This window comes from Lissotriton vulgaris, chromosome 9, assembly GCF_964263255.1.
Source record: "Lissotriton vulgaris chromosome 9, aLisVul1.2, whole genome shotgun sequence".
Lineage (NCBI taxonomy): Eukaryota > Metazoa > Chordata > Amphibia > Caudata > Salamandridae > Lissotriton > Lissotriton vulgaris.
The window spans coordinates 666,385,147-666,400,830 of NC_141697.1; the positions used below are offsets into that span (position 1 = coordinate 666,385,147).

General features: G+C 45.2%; 1 protein-coding gene across 1 annotated transcript in view; it reads left to right on the top strand.

The window, feature by feature from the left end:
- The window catches only part of ERCC2 (ERCC excision repair 2, TFIIH core complex helicase subunit), a 535,569-nt gene that overhangs the window by 454,027 nt on the left and 65,858 nt on the right, over positions 1–15,684 (top strand). The window contains exon 13 of the mRNA XM_086939493.1: positions 10,640–10,712. Coding sequence (XP_086795619.1) covers positions 10,640–10,712 — 73 coding nt within the window. The remainder of the gene's footprint in view (positions 1–10,639; positions 10,713–15,684) is intronic.

The window sequence follows — 15,684 nt, forward strand, 5'->3', positions numbered from 1 at the left end:
ATAAAGTATTTTTAACTGACTGACTGAAGTGTTTTCTGAAGAGCATCGCGTCTGATTTGCAAATCCATGCAAGATGCTTCAGTGGGTTAATGTATTTGTAGCTTGAAGGGCACACAGTTATATGGTACTCAAATAACACAGTGTGTTATGTTCCCACTGTAATCATCTGTGTGGTATCTGTAAGGCATACGTTTGAAACCTTCTATTCACACACACACATGCTCACTCGCCCTCTTTCTCCTCGATTTGTTGAATTGCAGATTTGCTTTGACGCATGTATTGGTCTATCTGTTTTGTATAAAATAGAGTTCAGTGGCTGAGATAATAGGTAATCTACTTTTCTGTCCTCGAAGGAAGGGAATTCTTTTCAGATTTCACTGTTTTACAATGGAAAGGGGATAGGAATTACATCTTTATCGTTTTGACAGGTGAGTTTATTTTCTAAACTGGATTTTTGATTTTGCATCATATACAGATCTTAAAGTTATTTACTGGGGGTTTATTTAGGTTTACATTGTTTGCAGCAAATATTCAGGAATAGAAATGACACACTTGAAAGAACACTCTCCAGGGGAAGCTGCGCTAATACCCAGGAATGACCTGCATAGTTTCTGTGTAGAAAGTAGAAGGCATGCTCCACGTTCATTCCCTAGACTCCATTGTCATGTCTGCTTGCCTTAAATTGTAAACCTTTTGTACCGCTTTTGGCCGCCATAAGTGTGGCAGGGTATGCTCAGACTTGAGTCCCTTGCTCACTTTGCCACTGGATTCAAGCAAGCCGGGCTGAAGACGGCTGGAATGCCAGAAACCGGTCCTCGGAAGCTTGTTTCCGGTCCAGGGAAGACATGGCTTGGCAGTTCAGGCTGGACTGTTCCCATGAGGCACAGGGTCAGACTGATTTGCATATAGCCATGTCTGAACGAACTGGGGTGGCAGAGTGGGCTAAAGAACGGTGATGGATTAAACCCAGATCATTTGACTGGGTGTGAGTGTTTGATTGATTCAGATGCTCCGTCCATCACCACCCCCTTTTGTACCGCTTATGTTCCCACTGTAATCATCTGTGTGGTATCTGTAAGGCATACGTTTGAAACCTTCTATTCACACAGACACATGCTCACTCGCCCTCTTTCTCCTCGATTTGTTGAATTGCAGATTTGCTTTGACGCATGTATTGGTCTATCTGTTTTGTATAAAATAGAGTTCAGTGGCTGAGATAATAGGTAATCTACTTTTCTGTCCTCGAAGGAAGGGAATTCTTTTCAGATTTCACTGTTTTACAATGGAAAGGGGATAGGAATTACATCTTTATCGTTTTGACAGGCGAGTTTATTTTCTAAACTGGATTTTTGATTTTGCATCATATACAGATCTTAAAGTTATTTACTGGGGGTTTATGTAGGTTTACATTGTTTGCAGCAAATATTCAGGAATAGAAATGACACACTTGAAAGAACACTCTCCAGGGGAAGCTGCGCTAATACCCAGGAATGACCTGCATAGTTTCTGTGTAGAAAGTAGAAGGCATGCTCCACGTTCATTCCCTAGACTCCATTGTCATGTCTGCTTGCCTTAAATTGTAAACCTTTGAGTGTCAGAGGACGCTGGAAATTTCCTATCATGTTGCATCTCTAGACTGTAACAGGCGGTGAGCAGGTAGTTGTAGAGGAAAGAGGGATGGTAGGGATAACAGGAGCTATAGTAACATGCATGTAGCCTTGGGTAATATAAGGTTAGAAATAAGTGCACAGATATCATAGCAGATTAAATGTCAGTCAGCTGACAATGCACCTGTATCATTCAAATATTCTGGAGCGAATTGCAGTCCCGTTAGTTCTGAAGACCTCCACGCCATGCATACCTAATAGCTCTATGCTTATCCAACGGATAAACACAACAATCATTTAGTATGTGCGTAGTCTATAGAGAACAAGATTCAAAACTATTATGGGAAGCTCAAACCTTTTGGGATTGGTATTATCACACCAATTCATCTGATGGGTTTACAGAAGAGCATGACAGATGTTGAAGTAGGCATCTCCTTGAAGAGTATGAACAAGTGGATGTTCGGCATTCTTCCCACTGCACAAGTGATAAATGCAGAGAATGCATGTCCAGGTTTCTAGAGCGAACATCAATGAAAATGTGTTTTTACATTGGCAGGTTAGGGTCATATCTCTGCCTTTTCTCCATTCTTTGTCCTCCCCAAAGTAATCTTCAAATAGTTACAACGTAAAACAAGGATGATCCTTATTGCTCCTGACACGCCGAACCATTGGTAGTGTCCAAGTCCTGCACATTATATTTGAAAGCAATTCCACATATGCAAGTTCAGACTACAGGTTGTACAAAAATAACACTTTAAATAAGGACTTCTCAATGCAGTACTAGTGCTGTAATGTGCCTATTAGTGTCAAAGCTTCCACTTAAAAAAATAGTACATGTTGTAGCTGCTTGTTAAATGTTTCTTATTTCTCACCACCATCTCATCTTCTCTTCTGTGTATCGACACTGTCATGTTGATCTGTCGCCTTATTGGTCCAAATGCTCTTTCACTGTGTCAATGTGGGCCATCAATGTCTCGATTTTGCAATTTAACATAGACATTTTTCATGTCTAAAAACAGTGTGTTTACATCCAGTACTCTATATAGTGTGTACACCATGTTAAGAGCATCCTCCTTGCTGCTAGTTGTACTGTCTTGATTTGCTGCGGAAAATTGAATTGCTCTCCTAGTGTCCAAAGTCATTTTGTATGATTTTATTTGCTCTTGTACATAGGCACTATTCCTTGGTTGTAGGATGGTGTTCACAGTTGATGTTTGGCTATGCACTGCACCTGAATTCCACAACTTGCTTTTTTCAGGTTTTATCATGTCCCCACAGGGTGAGTGCAAATGACTTTTTTGTCCTCCAGTGCAACGCCTCCACATCTTGGATACCTGCCTCGAGTGTGGAGTGCACATTTCCATATATCACAGAACAGTTCCTCTTTCTCCCTCTGATTTTCTTCAACATCTGACCATGTAGCTTGGGAGGATGTCCACACAGAACAACTTGTTGGCTCCAGGTTCCGCAATTTCCGCTATCCATCACTCAGCTTATGCAAGGCTTGGTTTAAGGAGCCCCGGTTCTCAGTCTGACCTCTAATAAGAACTTGTCTTCCACAGACCTGAGTGAGAATGGGGAAGGTGGGTGTATCTGTGCGTCAAGCAGCGACACGTGATGCTGGGCTTTGTACCAATGGGTTCAGTCACGTGTTTTTTCAGGATAGTTTTCTACCACGTTGGGCTACAAGCAGAGCAGTCGAAGCCTCTACCCTACACGTCTCTCTGCTCTTGTCTTGTTCTCTTCAAGGCTTCACTTGCCAGGCCACAGCTGCCACCAGTCATTTCGTCACCCCTGGAATGGTTTTTATTAGGCTCTCATACAGTCAATCTGCAATCACTCAATCGTCCTGGTTGCCCCTGGCGAGAACTGCGTCCTTACTTTATTCTTACAAGGATATCAACACAGGCTTCACCAAAGCCGTAGTCATATATGATCATCTGTCAGCTCAGCGCTGTTCAACTGCAAGCCTAGGGTTGTGTTTCTTATATTCCACAGTGATAGCTGTATTAGGGAGAATGCATAAATCCTGTTCTTGTCGTATTTCTTATTAATTGACTTGCTAATTAACTTTTGATTATTTTACAGGTGTTATTTTCTCTATATAGTTGACTGCTCCTGGTTCCTGTTTAACTCAGTAAATATATTCTTGTGTGTATTATGCTAAATTATATGGTTGTCAGATTGCTATCTCTTGTTACGAGTAAAAGAGAGCTCTATTGTGAAAAGACGCTGCGCTCTGATTGCTGGACTTACTGAATACCACGAGGAAGGATTAAAAGGGACTCTAAGCCCCAGAGAGCCGCGGGGGCCGTCAGGAGGCCGCCCCGCCCCTCCTCCTCACACCGGGGGCATTATAAAACACCTTGCGTCTCCCGCGAAGCGGGAGACGCTGCACGCTGATTGCTGGACTTACTGAATACCACGAGGAAGAATTTAAAGGGACTCTAAGGCCCAACGAGCTGCGGGGGCCGTCAGGAGACCGCCCGACCCTCCTCCTCACACCGAGGCATTATAAAACACCTGCCTGCGCTCTGATTGCTGGACTTACTGAATACCACGAGGAAGGATTTAAAGGCACTCTAAGCCCCAGAGAGCCTCGGGCCGTCAGGAGACCGCCCGACCCTCGTCCTCACACCGAGGCATTATAAAACACCTTGCGTCTCCCGCTTCGCTCTGATTGCTGGACTTACTGAATACCACGAGGAAGGGTTTAAAGGGACTCTAAGCCCTAGAGAGCCGCGGGGGCCGTCAGGAGACCTCCTCACACCGGGGGCATTATAAAACACCTTGGGGAGACGCAGCGCTCTGATTGCTGGACTTACTGAATACCATGAGGAAGGATTTAAAGGGACTCTAAGCTCCAGAGAGCCGCGGGCCGTCAAGAGACCGCCTTGCCCCTCCTCCTCACACCGGGGGCATTATAAAACACCTTGCTGATTGCTGGACTTACTGAATCCCACGAGGAAGGATTTAAAGGGACTCTAAGCCCCAGAGAGCCGCGGGGGCCGTCAAGAGACAGCCCTGCCCCTCCTTCTGATCTCCGCCGCGCGGACGTATGCCGGGCGAAGCCCGGGCCAAGGGCGGGCCTGTTTGAGCCAGTTCGAAAACGGATGAAGACGGGACGGGCCTTTCTCTAACATCTCCAGACAAAGGTTAGTGCAAGTTAAAAGCATCTGCAAGCTGTTATAGACCTATTCTCCCGAGCAATTCTAAGGTATTGACTATCCCTTGTTCTACAAAATGGCCACTCCTATGGGCAGAAAAGGAAGAAAAGCTATTGTCGGCGGCTCTTTAGTGGGAACCCTGGACCAGTTCCTAACGAGAGCGTCTTCGATTTTAGCCCACGAAATTGTACAGACAGAATAGAGACTGTCCTTGGATATTGCTTTAAAAAAACGCTCCTCATTGGGTAATTTGGCACGGGTTCGGTCGCCGCAGCAACCTCACGTTGTAGAGTCTACTGAGACAGGCTTCAATGATGAAGGCCAGGAAAATCAATTATCGAATCGAGCTGGAAGCCTGCCTTGTATCCTTGTAAATGAGGACGCACTATTGAGCTCCAGAAATATATCTAACCCACCCCCTAGTATTCATCCTGGATCACCGGCCGCACGTGTTAAGACCCAATCTGCTTGTAGTTCCAAACAGGGATTAACCCAATCAATGCCAGGCCTAACATCTAAAAGGAAACGTGGGGGCGAAAATGTTAAAGGGAGGAAAGCCAAAATCCCGAAAGTTAACACAGTTGATGAGAGCACTGTACCATCAGTGCTCCACAGTCCGGATCCAAGTCAACTCCCTAGTGAAGCGATAACCTTGTCATCGACCCCTGGCGACAAGTTACCTGCTGAGTTGGCGTTGGATTTTTGGTCCAAACTGGAATCCATCTTCAAAAAAATATGTCTCCCTATCTATGATAGACTCGACATCATTGAAAATAGACTAGTATGCCTTGAACTGTCATTTGCTTCGGCTCAAGCGAGGATTGAAATCCGGGCCAAAGGACCTAGTGACAATCAAACAATCTTGTCTGGGCATACGAATGAAATTGGCCACCCTAATGACCCGTTGACTGCGAGTAAAACGATTGATTCTATTGACATTGCTGTGCCGTTGCATATCCCCCCTTTACCTCTGTCGAGAAATCTAGTTGTTTCTAGCCAAACTGTGTTGAGTGGAAGGGCTGCTATAGGGGAAGGCAATAGGGCAGTACTACATAATATTCAAGCAAATCTGGATTCCCCTGTGTGCCACTAGTAAAAAGATTACCGTGTATAGATCTTCCTCCCGAATCTATCCCTTATGTGGTGGTTCTTGCAGGGGTCCCTCCTTTAACTCAAGATAAAAGAGAGGAATATAGGGACCTTAAGAATAAATGTATCCACTGGCTTAGTTTCAAACGCCCACTGCCTGCGAAGGTATCGGCTGAAATTTTGTTCGCAAGGTGTGTGGATTGGGTGGGACCTCGAAAAAAGTAAATCGAGGGAGACTGTGTAATTGTTAACTTTAGGGACAGAAGGGAAGCTGAACACATTTGTGAATGGCCCATGGCAAGCACAACTACGGCAATACACTCCTTACCCCTAACCTATTTTTACCCAGCATCTTATCTTACCCCCAGAAATATGTTACCAGCTGGGGGGATAGAGTCTTGGTGTAATGAAGGGGGTATAAGGTTGTTTAATAGATTTGACAGGTTGTCTGGGTTGGAGGATTGCGATTGACGGTCTCTCTTGTCCAAGCATAGGGAATACCACCTAGAGCCTATCCAGGGAAAACTAAGAAGGAGAACAGACTCCACTACGGGCAATATTATCAGCCAGGTTGAGATATTAGTCCCCCAGCTTAATGGTACCAAACCAGATGTAGGGAATACTGATTTGGTCTACCAGTGTGGTGAGATACTACCAAATCCACCCATGGAAGAAATAACTTTGACCCTACCTCTTGGGCCTGGCAATGTAAATAGACAATGTAATAGTTTGGGCTGGGAGGATTCCCGTGGTAACTTGCCTTGTAAGAATGGGACTACCCCCATGGTATCTTGGTATTTAGCGGGCCTGGGTCCCAAATTAGTCTCACCTGAGTGGTCCAATTTTATTGAAAAATGTGACATCTGTCTCTTTCAGGAGACATGGGCAGTGGATCCTGTTTTTCGCGTGGGTTACCTTAATTTCTACGTCCCAGCGGTAAAGAAGGATAAGGGCCGCCCGGTTGGTGGGCTAATTATATGGGTTAGGCAGGCCCTAAGCTGTAATATTCAGCAACATACTGTATATAACAACGATATCCTCGTAGTGACACTTAGTATACCTTCAGGTATAAGTTTAGATATTTTTAATGTCTACGCTAGAGGCCATCCGGGTGGAAAAAAATCTGAGGTTTTAGCTGCCTTGGAAGACCTACTAGTGATTACACCCTCTAATATTTTGCCTCTTGTAGCGGGGGATTTTAATGCAACTTTTGAGCCACTTGGGCATGATGATCAAAGCCTCACCGAAGAGGAAGAATCCAGGTGGGGTATCCCCTGCCTTGAGTTGGCACCTATAAAAAAAATGGACTGAGGCGGCCATTCAACTAAAGGTACTGTGTATGGGTAATCATTTGAGGGCAGCTAATGGGAGAACACTATCAGACAGGCAGGGAACTAACACATACGATAATGGCCATAGGTCTAGTCGTATAGACTATCTGCTTGTTCACTTAAGACTTTGGCATTATCTTATGGATATGGTGGTAACGGCCCGTACAGAAAGCGATCATAACCCACTTACCTCTATTTTTAATTTGTCTCCAGCTGAGGTTAGACCAGCCCCACAGGATGTAATAGCGCCAGATCTTATCCTAGCTAACAAAATGAAGTAAAATCATTGACCATCCCATAACTTTGGTTGCAATTAAAAACGACGTAACCAATGTATTAGTTGCACTGGGGTCTAGTGACACTATCGAGGACTTTCACTCCTTTGTGATTGATGCCCACATTAAACTTTTTGACCGCTTAAAATCTTATTTTTGTAAGCCAAGCATAGATAGAGGCAAAAAGGGTAAGAAATCTGTTGGCTGGTATAATGAGGCTTGCCGACAAGCTCGGGCCAGCCTCGGCTTGGCCTTAAAACCGAAGGATGCATGTAATGTAAGGGCAGCACGGGGTTGTTACAGGAAAACTCAGTTGGAGGCAAAAAAGCTTTGGGATGAGGGCAAATGGAAGGAACTCAAAGATGCATGTGCGGCTAAGAACCCTAAATTGTTTTGGGACACATTTAAATGGGACAGGGGAGGATGCCCGGATCGCCCCCAGAATAACGTGAAACAGCATCTTTGGGTCGATTATTTTAAGCCACAGTACGCTAGGAGCAGTGATGATGAGATTTATGGATCAGTTTTATATACTTACTACGATGGGGTGGTTTTTACTTCCGAAGATGTCGATAAAGCATTAGGCGCGGTAACTGGGGGTAGAGCACCGGGTATGGATTGCATCCCTGCAGATGTTTTTTTAAATGACAAGCAAATCTGGCGATCATATATTGTGCATATTGCAAATGCAATTGCCCAAGGAGCCGACGTCCCCCCATCATGGAAGGGGGCGGAAATTGTCCAGGTGTTCGAAAAGGGATGTAAGTCTGTTGCAGGCATCTATAGACCAATAAGCCTAATTAATTCGCTGCAGAAGATTATTGGCAGATTGGTTTTGTGCAAGGTGCAGGCCTGGATAGATAACAATGATATTTTGAGTCCCCTGCAGGCTGGTTTCCGCCGCCTAACTAGCACGATTGATCAAGTCTTTCGCTTTATCGATCTGTACTGGAGGACGGTGGTCTTGGGAAAGGGGGCCCTGTACGCTGTGTTCGTTGATTTGAGGGCAGCTTTTGACTTAGTACCGCGTAGTAAACTATGGCAAGTATTGGGAGAGCAGGGGATGGCCCCGGAGTTGTTGACCCTTATCGTCCGCCTACATGAGGATAATTTTGCCCAGGTCCGGTGGGGGGTGCAGGGTGAAGTAACGGAAACCTTCCCCTTTGGCAGAGGAGTGCTACAGGGATGCGTTATGGCGCCTACCCTGTTTTCGCTCTTCGTCAATGGGGTGGCTGACTATCTTTCCCTGGCCCCTACGGATGCCCCGGTGCTGGCAGTTAATTGTATCCCAATCCTCATGTTTGCGAATGATACCTTGATCATTTCAAAGACACTGAGTGGTCTCCAGAAGGCCCTACAGCGATTCGAAGAATTTTTCCACCTGCGCAGCCTAGAAATAAACACTGCCAAGACTAAATTTATGTCCTTCAATGAACACAAATTCTTCAGAGGTAGCGTGTATATGAATAAATCGCCCCTGGAACACGTTGAGGCTTTTACATATTTGGGTGTCACCCTACAGAAGGATATGCGTTGGAATAGTCAACTTGATTTGGCTGCTCTGACGCACAAACAGCAATCTGGTATTCTTCTAACCAAATTTAAAACCTCCCTAACTAAATCGATCAGCCCAGTGCTAGATATTTATGGAATGAAGGTTCTGAGTTTGGCTCTGTATGGAACCGAGCTGTGGGGGTTCGAAAACCTAAAGTGTCTGACCTTGTTGGAGAATGCTTTCTTACGCAAAGTTACTAGTCTCCCTCAAAGTACCCCCCTGAGACCATTATTACTGGATCTTGGCAAGAAACCTGTGGAAGATCTTGCCAAGCTTCGCCCTCTACTATATTGGCGTAGGGTATGGTGTACAGAGGACTCTCACATTATGCCAAGGGCCTCATGGACGTCATAAAAACAGACTCCTTCCACAAAAATAAATGGCTGAAGGAGATTAGAGCTCTGTTAGTAAAGTTGGGTATGTCGGAACTATGGGATGATCCGCTAAATGCAGCCTTTCCCTCTAAAGAATATTTGAAGGAAAGGTATTGGGAACTGGTATTTACATCAGCATGTTCCCAAGGTCTCTCCACCCACCTTACTGGACGTTTTTTCGAATTTAAGTCCTTTCCAGTGTTTGAGAAATTCTGGGATCTGATTGAAAAACCACATGTTCGCAAGTTGTATTTTCAACTTAGGGTGGGTACCCTCCCAAGAAGGGAATTCACTTCTAAATGGGGGGGGGGGGGGGGGGGGGGGTTATTAATGATAGATGCTGTAGGTGTTTGGAGCAACGGTAAACAGTAGGCCACGTATTTTTCTTCTGTCCACTATATGCTGCACCACGTAGTATGTGGATAAAGCCTATTTGTAAGGCTATGGGCATTAGAAGATATGCTGTGGCCTTGCGAATTTTGTGTTCAGACCCCACCCCCTCGTTAGCTATAGCTGTGGCAAAGTTTCTAAGTAGGGCATGGTCAATTTGTTCGAAAATGTTGCACCAAGTTACTACCAAGTTACCAGCGGCTGGCCGCTCATGACACCCCAAGTATTATGATGGCCTCGTGTTAAAGCTGCCCTATCTATTTGTTAGTGTGACATGAGTCTTCCCTGGCAGCGCCAGTTTCCTGCTTCCTTCTTTGGAGTAATACCCCAATCTGTATAATGAATTATTGACTGTTTTTAACCTGAAATACAAAATAATATCTCTCTTCTAAAAAATAGAGAAATGTTCTTTATAAATGTATTCGATAGTCATCAAAATAATTTAATTGTATCTCAAATATTTATTCAACTGGTTTTATAAATGTATTTTTTTTAATTGTTTGAATCATATCCAATGTTTTAATGATGTGCTTTTATGACTTAACTGTGAATAAAGTTATGAATTGAATTGAAAATGATGTCTGAAAGCTTAGATATAGACTAGGTGAAATTTCTTCTGTGTAAAAAGTCAACCTTGCTCTTCTCGACTTTACTGACATTGAAAATTTGAAGCAGCACCTGATGAGTTGCTATCAGACTTATTTCAATAGTGTCAGATGTTTCTAAGGGAGAACCACTTCTAGTTTTAAAAAAGTGCTAAGTCTTACAAACCCACAGAAGGGTATTTTTCATGAATTACTGAAAAGTGCAATTATGAATAAAGTCCATTCTTTATTTTGCTCTGGTCTTAGGCATGTGAAAATGGACGAGGAGCAATCCTGTTGTCTGTGGCCAGAGGGAAAGTGTCAGAAGGCATTGACTTTGGTAAGTGATAGTTGTGTTCCTATTCCTAAAGGAAATTTTACACATTAGGGTCTGTGATACATTGATGCGATTGCTGGAAAAACCTTACTCTGCTTCTCTCAAGTACCACTGACGTGAATTTGTTGCTGCATCTCACAGTGCTGTAGACCTATGTCACAGACAAGTCCTGCATTAGTGAATGCCCACAGTGCTGTATGCCTTAGGAGTAATCAGGCATTGCCTGAGGAAGATTAAACCACTAGATCAGAACAGGTTGTTCTCCATATTAAACTCTTTGCTCTTCGTCCTTCATCCCCCTTCTTTCATGCACTTGGGATGCCCTTTCTTGCAATGGAATTGCCCAGAATACCTTTCTTAATTGCAGAAGGGATTTCTGAACTTAAATTTGGCTTTGTTAGAACTTTGGTTCCACACTCAGCCTTCTCTCACAATTTCCTTGTTTCTGCCTGTCAGGCTCATAAGTACCTCTAACCTTGAATTTAGTGGTTATCAAGTGGATGATAAAAAACATTCATTAACTGGGTGCCATGAATTTGAGAGGTGTTTGGAATAAAACAGAGAGAACCATATTTAGCACCAAAAAAGTCCTGTGGGGTTGAGAACCAGGGGGGACTGGCGGAGTGCTGACAGCGCATTGCCAGAAAGCGCTACAGGAGGAAGGGGAAACCCTTTCGGCACCGCGACCGGACCGCCATAGCCTGAAGTGAGAGTGCGTCTGAAGCCTGCAGCGGGGGCGCGTACACAAGTGCAACCCGGCATGAAGGCTGCGACTGAAATCAAACACACCTAGGTGCGCCCCGCGGCCCCACATCATGATACTATACGGAGCAGCCCACGTGTCTGCTTCATAAACCTGGACGGCCCGGGCTGTCAACTTCCCCACTCCCCTCCTGTATACAGAAACAAAGGTCCTGCTGGTATGGCTCCAGGCCTCGAGGCGCGAGAAGGCTCGGACACCAATAACAGAGCGCACTTGGGGAGGGGAGACATCAACGGAAGGCCGGAATAGGAAGCAACCCCCACGGTACCCACAAGGGAGTGGAGGAGTGAGGGAAGCAACAATACCAGCAGGGCCGCAACACCCGCGGGCACGCGCCACTCGGGGTCCAGTCACAGCACCTGCTGTAGTGTTGCGCTCTAGTCGTTGCGCTGTGTCTCAACGATGCAGAGCGTGACCGCCATTTTGAGAAGTGCTGAGCCTGCCAATATATATCGGACGCAGTTGCTGGTGCTCTCATTACCCCACAATTTAAATAAAGTTTTTTCCTGCAATCGAGCCTCTGCCACTTATTGGGGGTCACCTTAACATTACATATTGGCGACGAGGATGTGATTGGCAGAAAGCGCGCGCTGCTCGTGACGACCACTTCCTGCACACAACCCATGGCAGCATAGGTCCTCGAGGCAGCAATATTTTAATGCTGCAGGGGGCAAGCAGGGGAGAGAGCATGGCAGATGAGATAACCCTGGCCCACAGCACGAAGTGACCCCCTGAGGCTGGAGAGTGAAGCTCACAGCCGATGGCAGATCAGCCTGACCACGAGAGGACGTGGAGGGGAGCATACTACCTCCTAGGAGTCGTACCACGCACGAACCACCCACAGCTGCACCTGAGCATTGGGACAAGCGCCAACTGTGAGTACAGCAGCCTGGGTGGTGTGAAGAGAGGGGACGCGACCATGTGTTCCTAACCTGGCCCACCAGCTGGGACCACCACAAACGGTGAAAACATCCCATGTTTGCAGCAGCCGACCTTCCCGCCTGAGGCCCTGGTGGAGCAGGCACAACACAGCGCGGGCGGCGAACCTGCGACTCAAAGGATCCCACCACGCCAGCACACGTCTATTGCGCCAGGAAGTCCCAGAGGAGCGGAAGAGCTCCAAGGAGGAAGAGCAGAGATGAGTGCCCAAGCCTCCTCGCTCGCAACGCCGGTCCCCTTCCTACCCAGGCCAGGGGAATCCTCAATGAAGTGGGAAGATTGGAAGGTGTACTTTATAAATTATCTAGAGGCGCTGGAAGATGAAAGTGGTGGGGAGTTTCCCAGTAAAAGAAAGAAGAGGATACTACTCCATAACATATCAGAGTCTTCCAAAATCTAGCACCCAAAACACGACCGGTTGATGACGACGTGTTCCAACACGCGATAGAAGACCTTGACAACCACTATAGACCGGTGGTGTGAACGTCCATAGACAGGTACAACTTCCAACAAAGAAAACAAGAAGCCGGAGAGTCTATAGATGATTACGTGGCGGCACTAAAGAAACTGGCAGTCACATGCAAGTTCGGCGCTTTACATGACGAGTTTATTAAAGACCAGATTGTCATGCACACCACGAACACCTTAATCCAGGACAAGCTATGGGTCAATGGAGATGCGTCCTTGATAGAAGTCATAGCCATGGTGAAGAAAGACGGAACTGTCTAAAAGATGTGCTGAGGCCGTAAAAAGGGAGAACCCCGCAAAGTCAATGGTCAACAAAGTAACAGAAGCCGAACCGCCAGACAGGAGCAAAGGAGAGGCAGGGAACACGAAGATGCAGACTAGATATGTTCCCATACCACTGCCCATGAAGAAATCCACAAGTGGAGATAAGAACACATGCAAGTGAGAATAACAAGGACCCCCTGTTTGACCAGTTACAGAAAATTCCTAGGTCAGGGACATGACATGTGAAAGTAACAACCTAGGCAATTAACTATTTGCTTGTCAAGTATGATAGTGTAGAGGCAAAGAAAATAGTGACATAAAAAATTATTGCTTTTTATTGGTTCCATAGAGTTTACAAATAGAATTTGCACATTAAAAAACACACATTATTAAAAAGGTGTATAGCTCACGGAGAGGAGCTACAACATCAACAATAAAATTCATAAATTAATATAATTACAAAAAATGCTAAGGATAAGTTTTCAATGGAAAGACACACAAGTGGCACAATATTGTTATCTCGACGCGCGTTTCGGCGACCAGCGCCTTCTTCAAGAGTAGCCACGTATAATTAGATTGCAGGATTATCGATTACCATAGGATACTTTAATAAATTCTTCCCATAGAATTAGGAAAAGGGTTTCTTATTGATTCACTTGATTTCAAGGACGTTGATACTGGTTAAATTGGTCCTTCGTGATGTGCAAGGTTAAAATTCAGATATTCATAAAACTTCTTATTCCGTTTAATTTCACAAATGTTGTCCGGTGTGAACATGCGTGTACGTGAATCTTCATGATGTAATAAGAACCAATTCGTAGATTCGAAATAACTGAGCAAAGAAGTAGAGCACTAAATAGAACTCCAGATAGAACGGAGCCGAATGTGTTGATAAAATTAGGGCAAACTAAGATCTGAATAGAAGGATATTTAAGCTTACCGCCTGGTCTGAGAACGAATATGCTAACGATTTTCTATTCATAGGTTCCACAAGATGTCCTCTTGATATGGGGCTATTCGGATACTTAAAAACGGCAGGATATCAAAATCTTTAATTTCAAACGATCGATCTTCGTGGTAAACTAATGTGTGATACTTTTAGTTTGTAAAGTAAATACGCAGATTTTGGTATCCTGACGGTTTTTAAGTATCCGAATATCCCTGGTCACCTACCTGCATCCATGCGAATTGCCCTTATAACGTCCCTTCTTAAGCCTGGGAAGCCTGCTAACAGATGCGATTCATACGGACCATTATCGCTATTGAACTGCGACTTGAAAATTCTGGCCAAATTAATAGCCACGCGAATTGGTCTCCTTTTACCTGACCTGATACTCCCAGATCAGGCAGGTTTTGTCCCGGGTAGGGCAACGTCGCATAACCTCTGCACTTTTTTTTCAGTATATGATTCAGTCCATGAAGATTTGCCAATGGCTGCTATTTTTCTGGACGCCACGAAAGCGTTCGATTCATTGGAATGGGACTTTGTCTTCCGGGTGCTCGGGCGTATGGGATTTCCCGTGATCTTCATATCCTGGATTAAATTATTGTATACGGACCCGGTGGCCAAGGTCCTCATTAACGGCAAACTGTCCTCGGAATTTTGGATCTCTAGAGGTACTAGGCAGGGCTGGCCCCTCTCCCCGCTCCTGTTTGCCATAGCCACCGAGCCCCTTACGGCCAAGCTGCGCCAACATCACCGTGATAGTGCGCTGCGGTGCTTTCAACTGCAGATTCTGATCTCAATGTATGCCAACGATATCACGCTCTATGTTCGACACCCTTGCGAGAACTTGAATCCTATCCTTAGAGAATTTATACGATTTGGGGTCCTCTCTGGTATCCAAATAAACTGGAACAAATCATGTATATTCCCTCTTACCGCTTCAACGCATAGGTTTGCATTGGACTACCCACTTGCCTGGTGCGAGGGAGACTTTAAATATTTGGGGATACGTATTGAAAAAGACAGAGAAGCATTGATGCGTGCTAACTATGGCACTGTAATGAGTAAAATCAGTGATAACGTCTCTAGATGGATAACCCTACCACTGTCCATGGCTGGTAGAGCGTCACTAATTAAGATGGCAACACTCCCTCAATTACTATATCTCTTCTTAAACATACCATTCCACCCGGGAGGCTTTTTCTTTCGATTGTTGCGTACTGAACTAATTCGACTAGTGTGGGGCGGGAAATCGCCGAGACTCAAATGGGAGATTCTCATTCGGCCCTACTCACAGGGGGCTTTGGAATCCCTGATTTTGAACTTTACTACCACACAGCTCAGGCCCATTTTCTTTATTTTTGGATACGGCAACCTAGATATATGCCCCAATTGGCAGCGGAACACTGGCTGGCACACCCGACACCGATTGAGGGTGCACTTTATTCCACTGTGGAGGGTAGGGATACAACACCTAACACTGTACTAAGCACTGTCACTGCATGGCAGTATATCAGCTCGAAGCTTGACATCGGGCTGTTATATGCCCCACTATTGCCGTTGGTATATCACCCAAAAATGCCGCTTTTACAAGA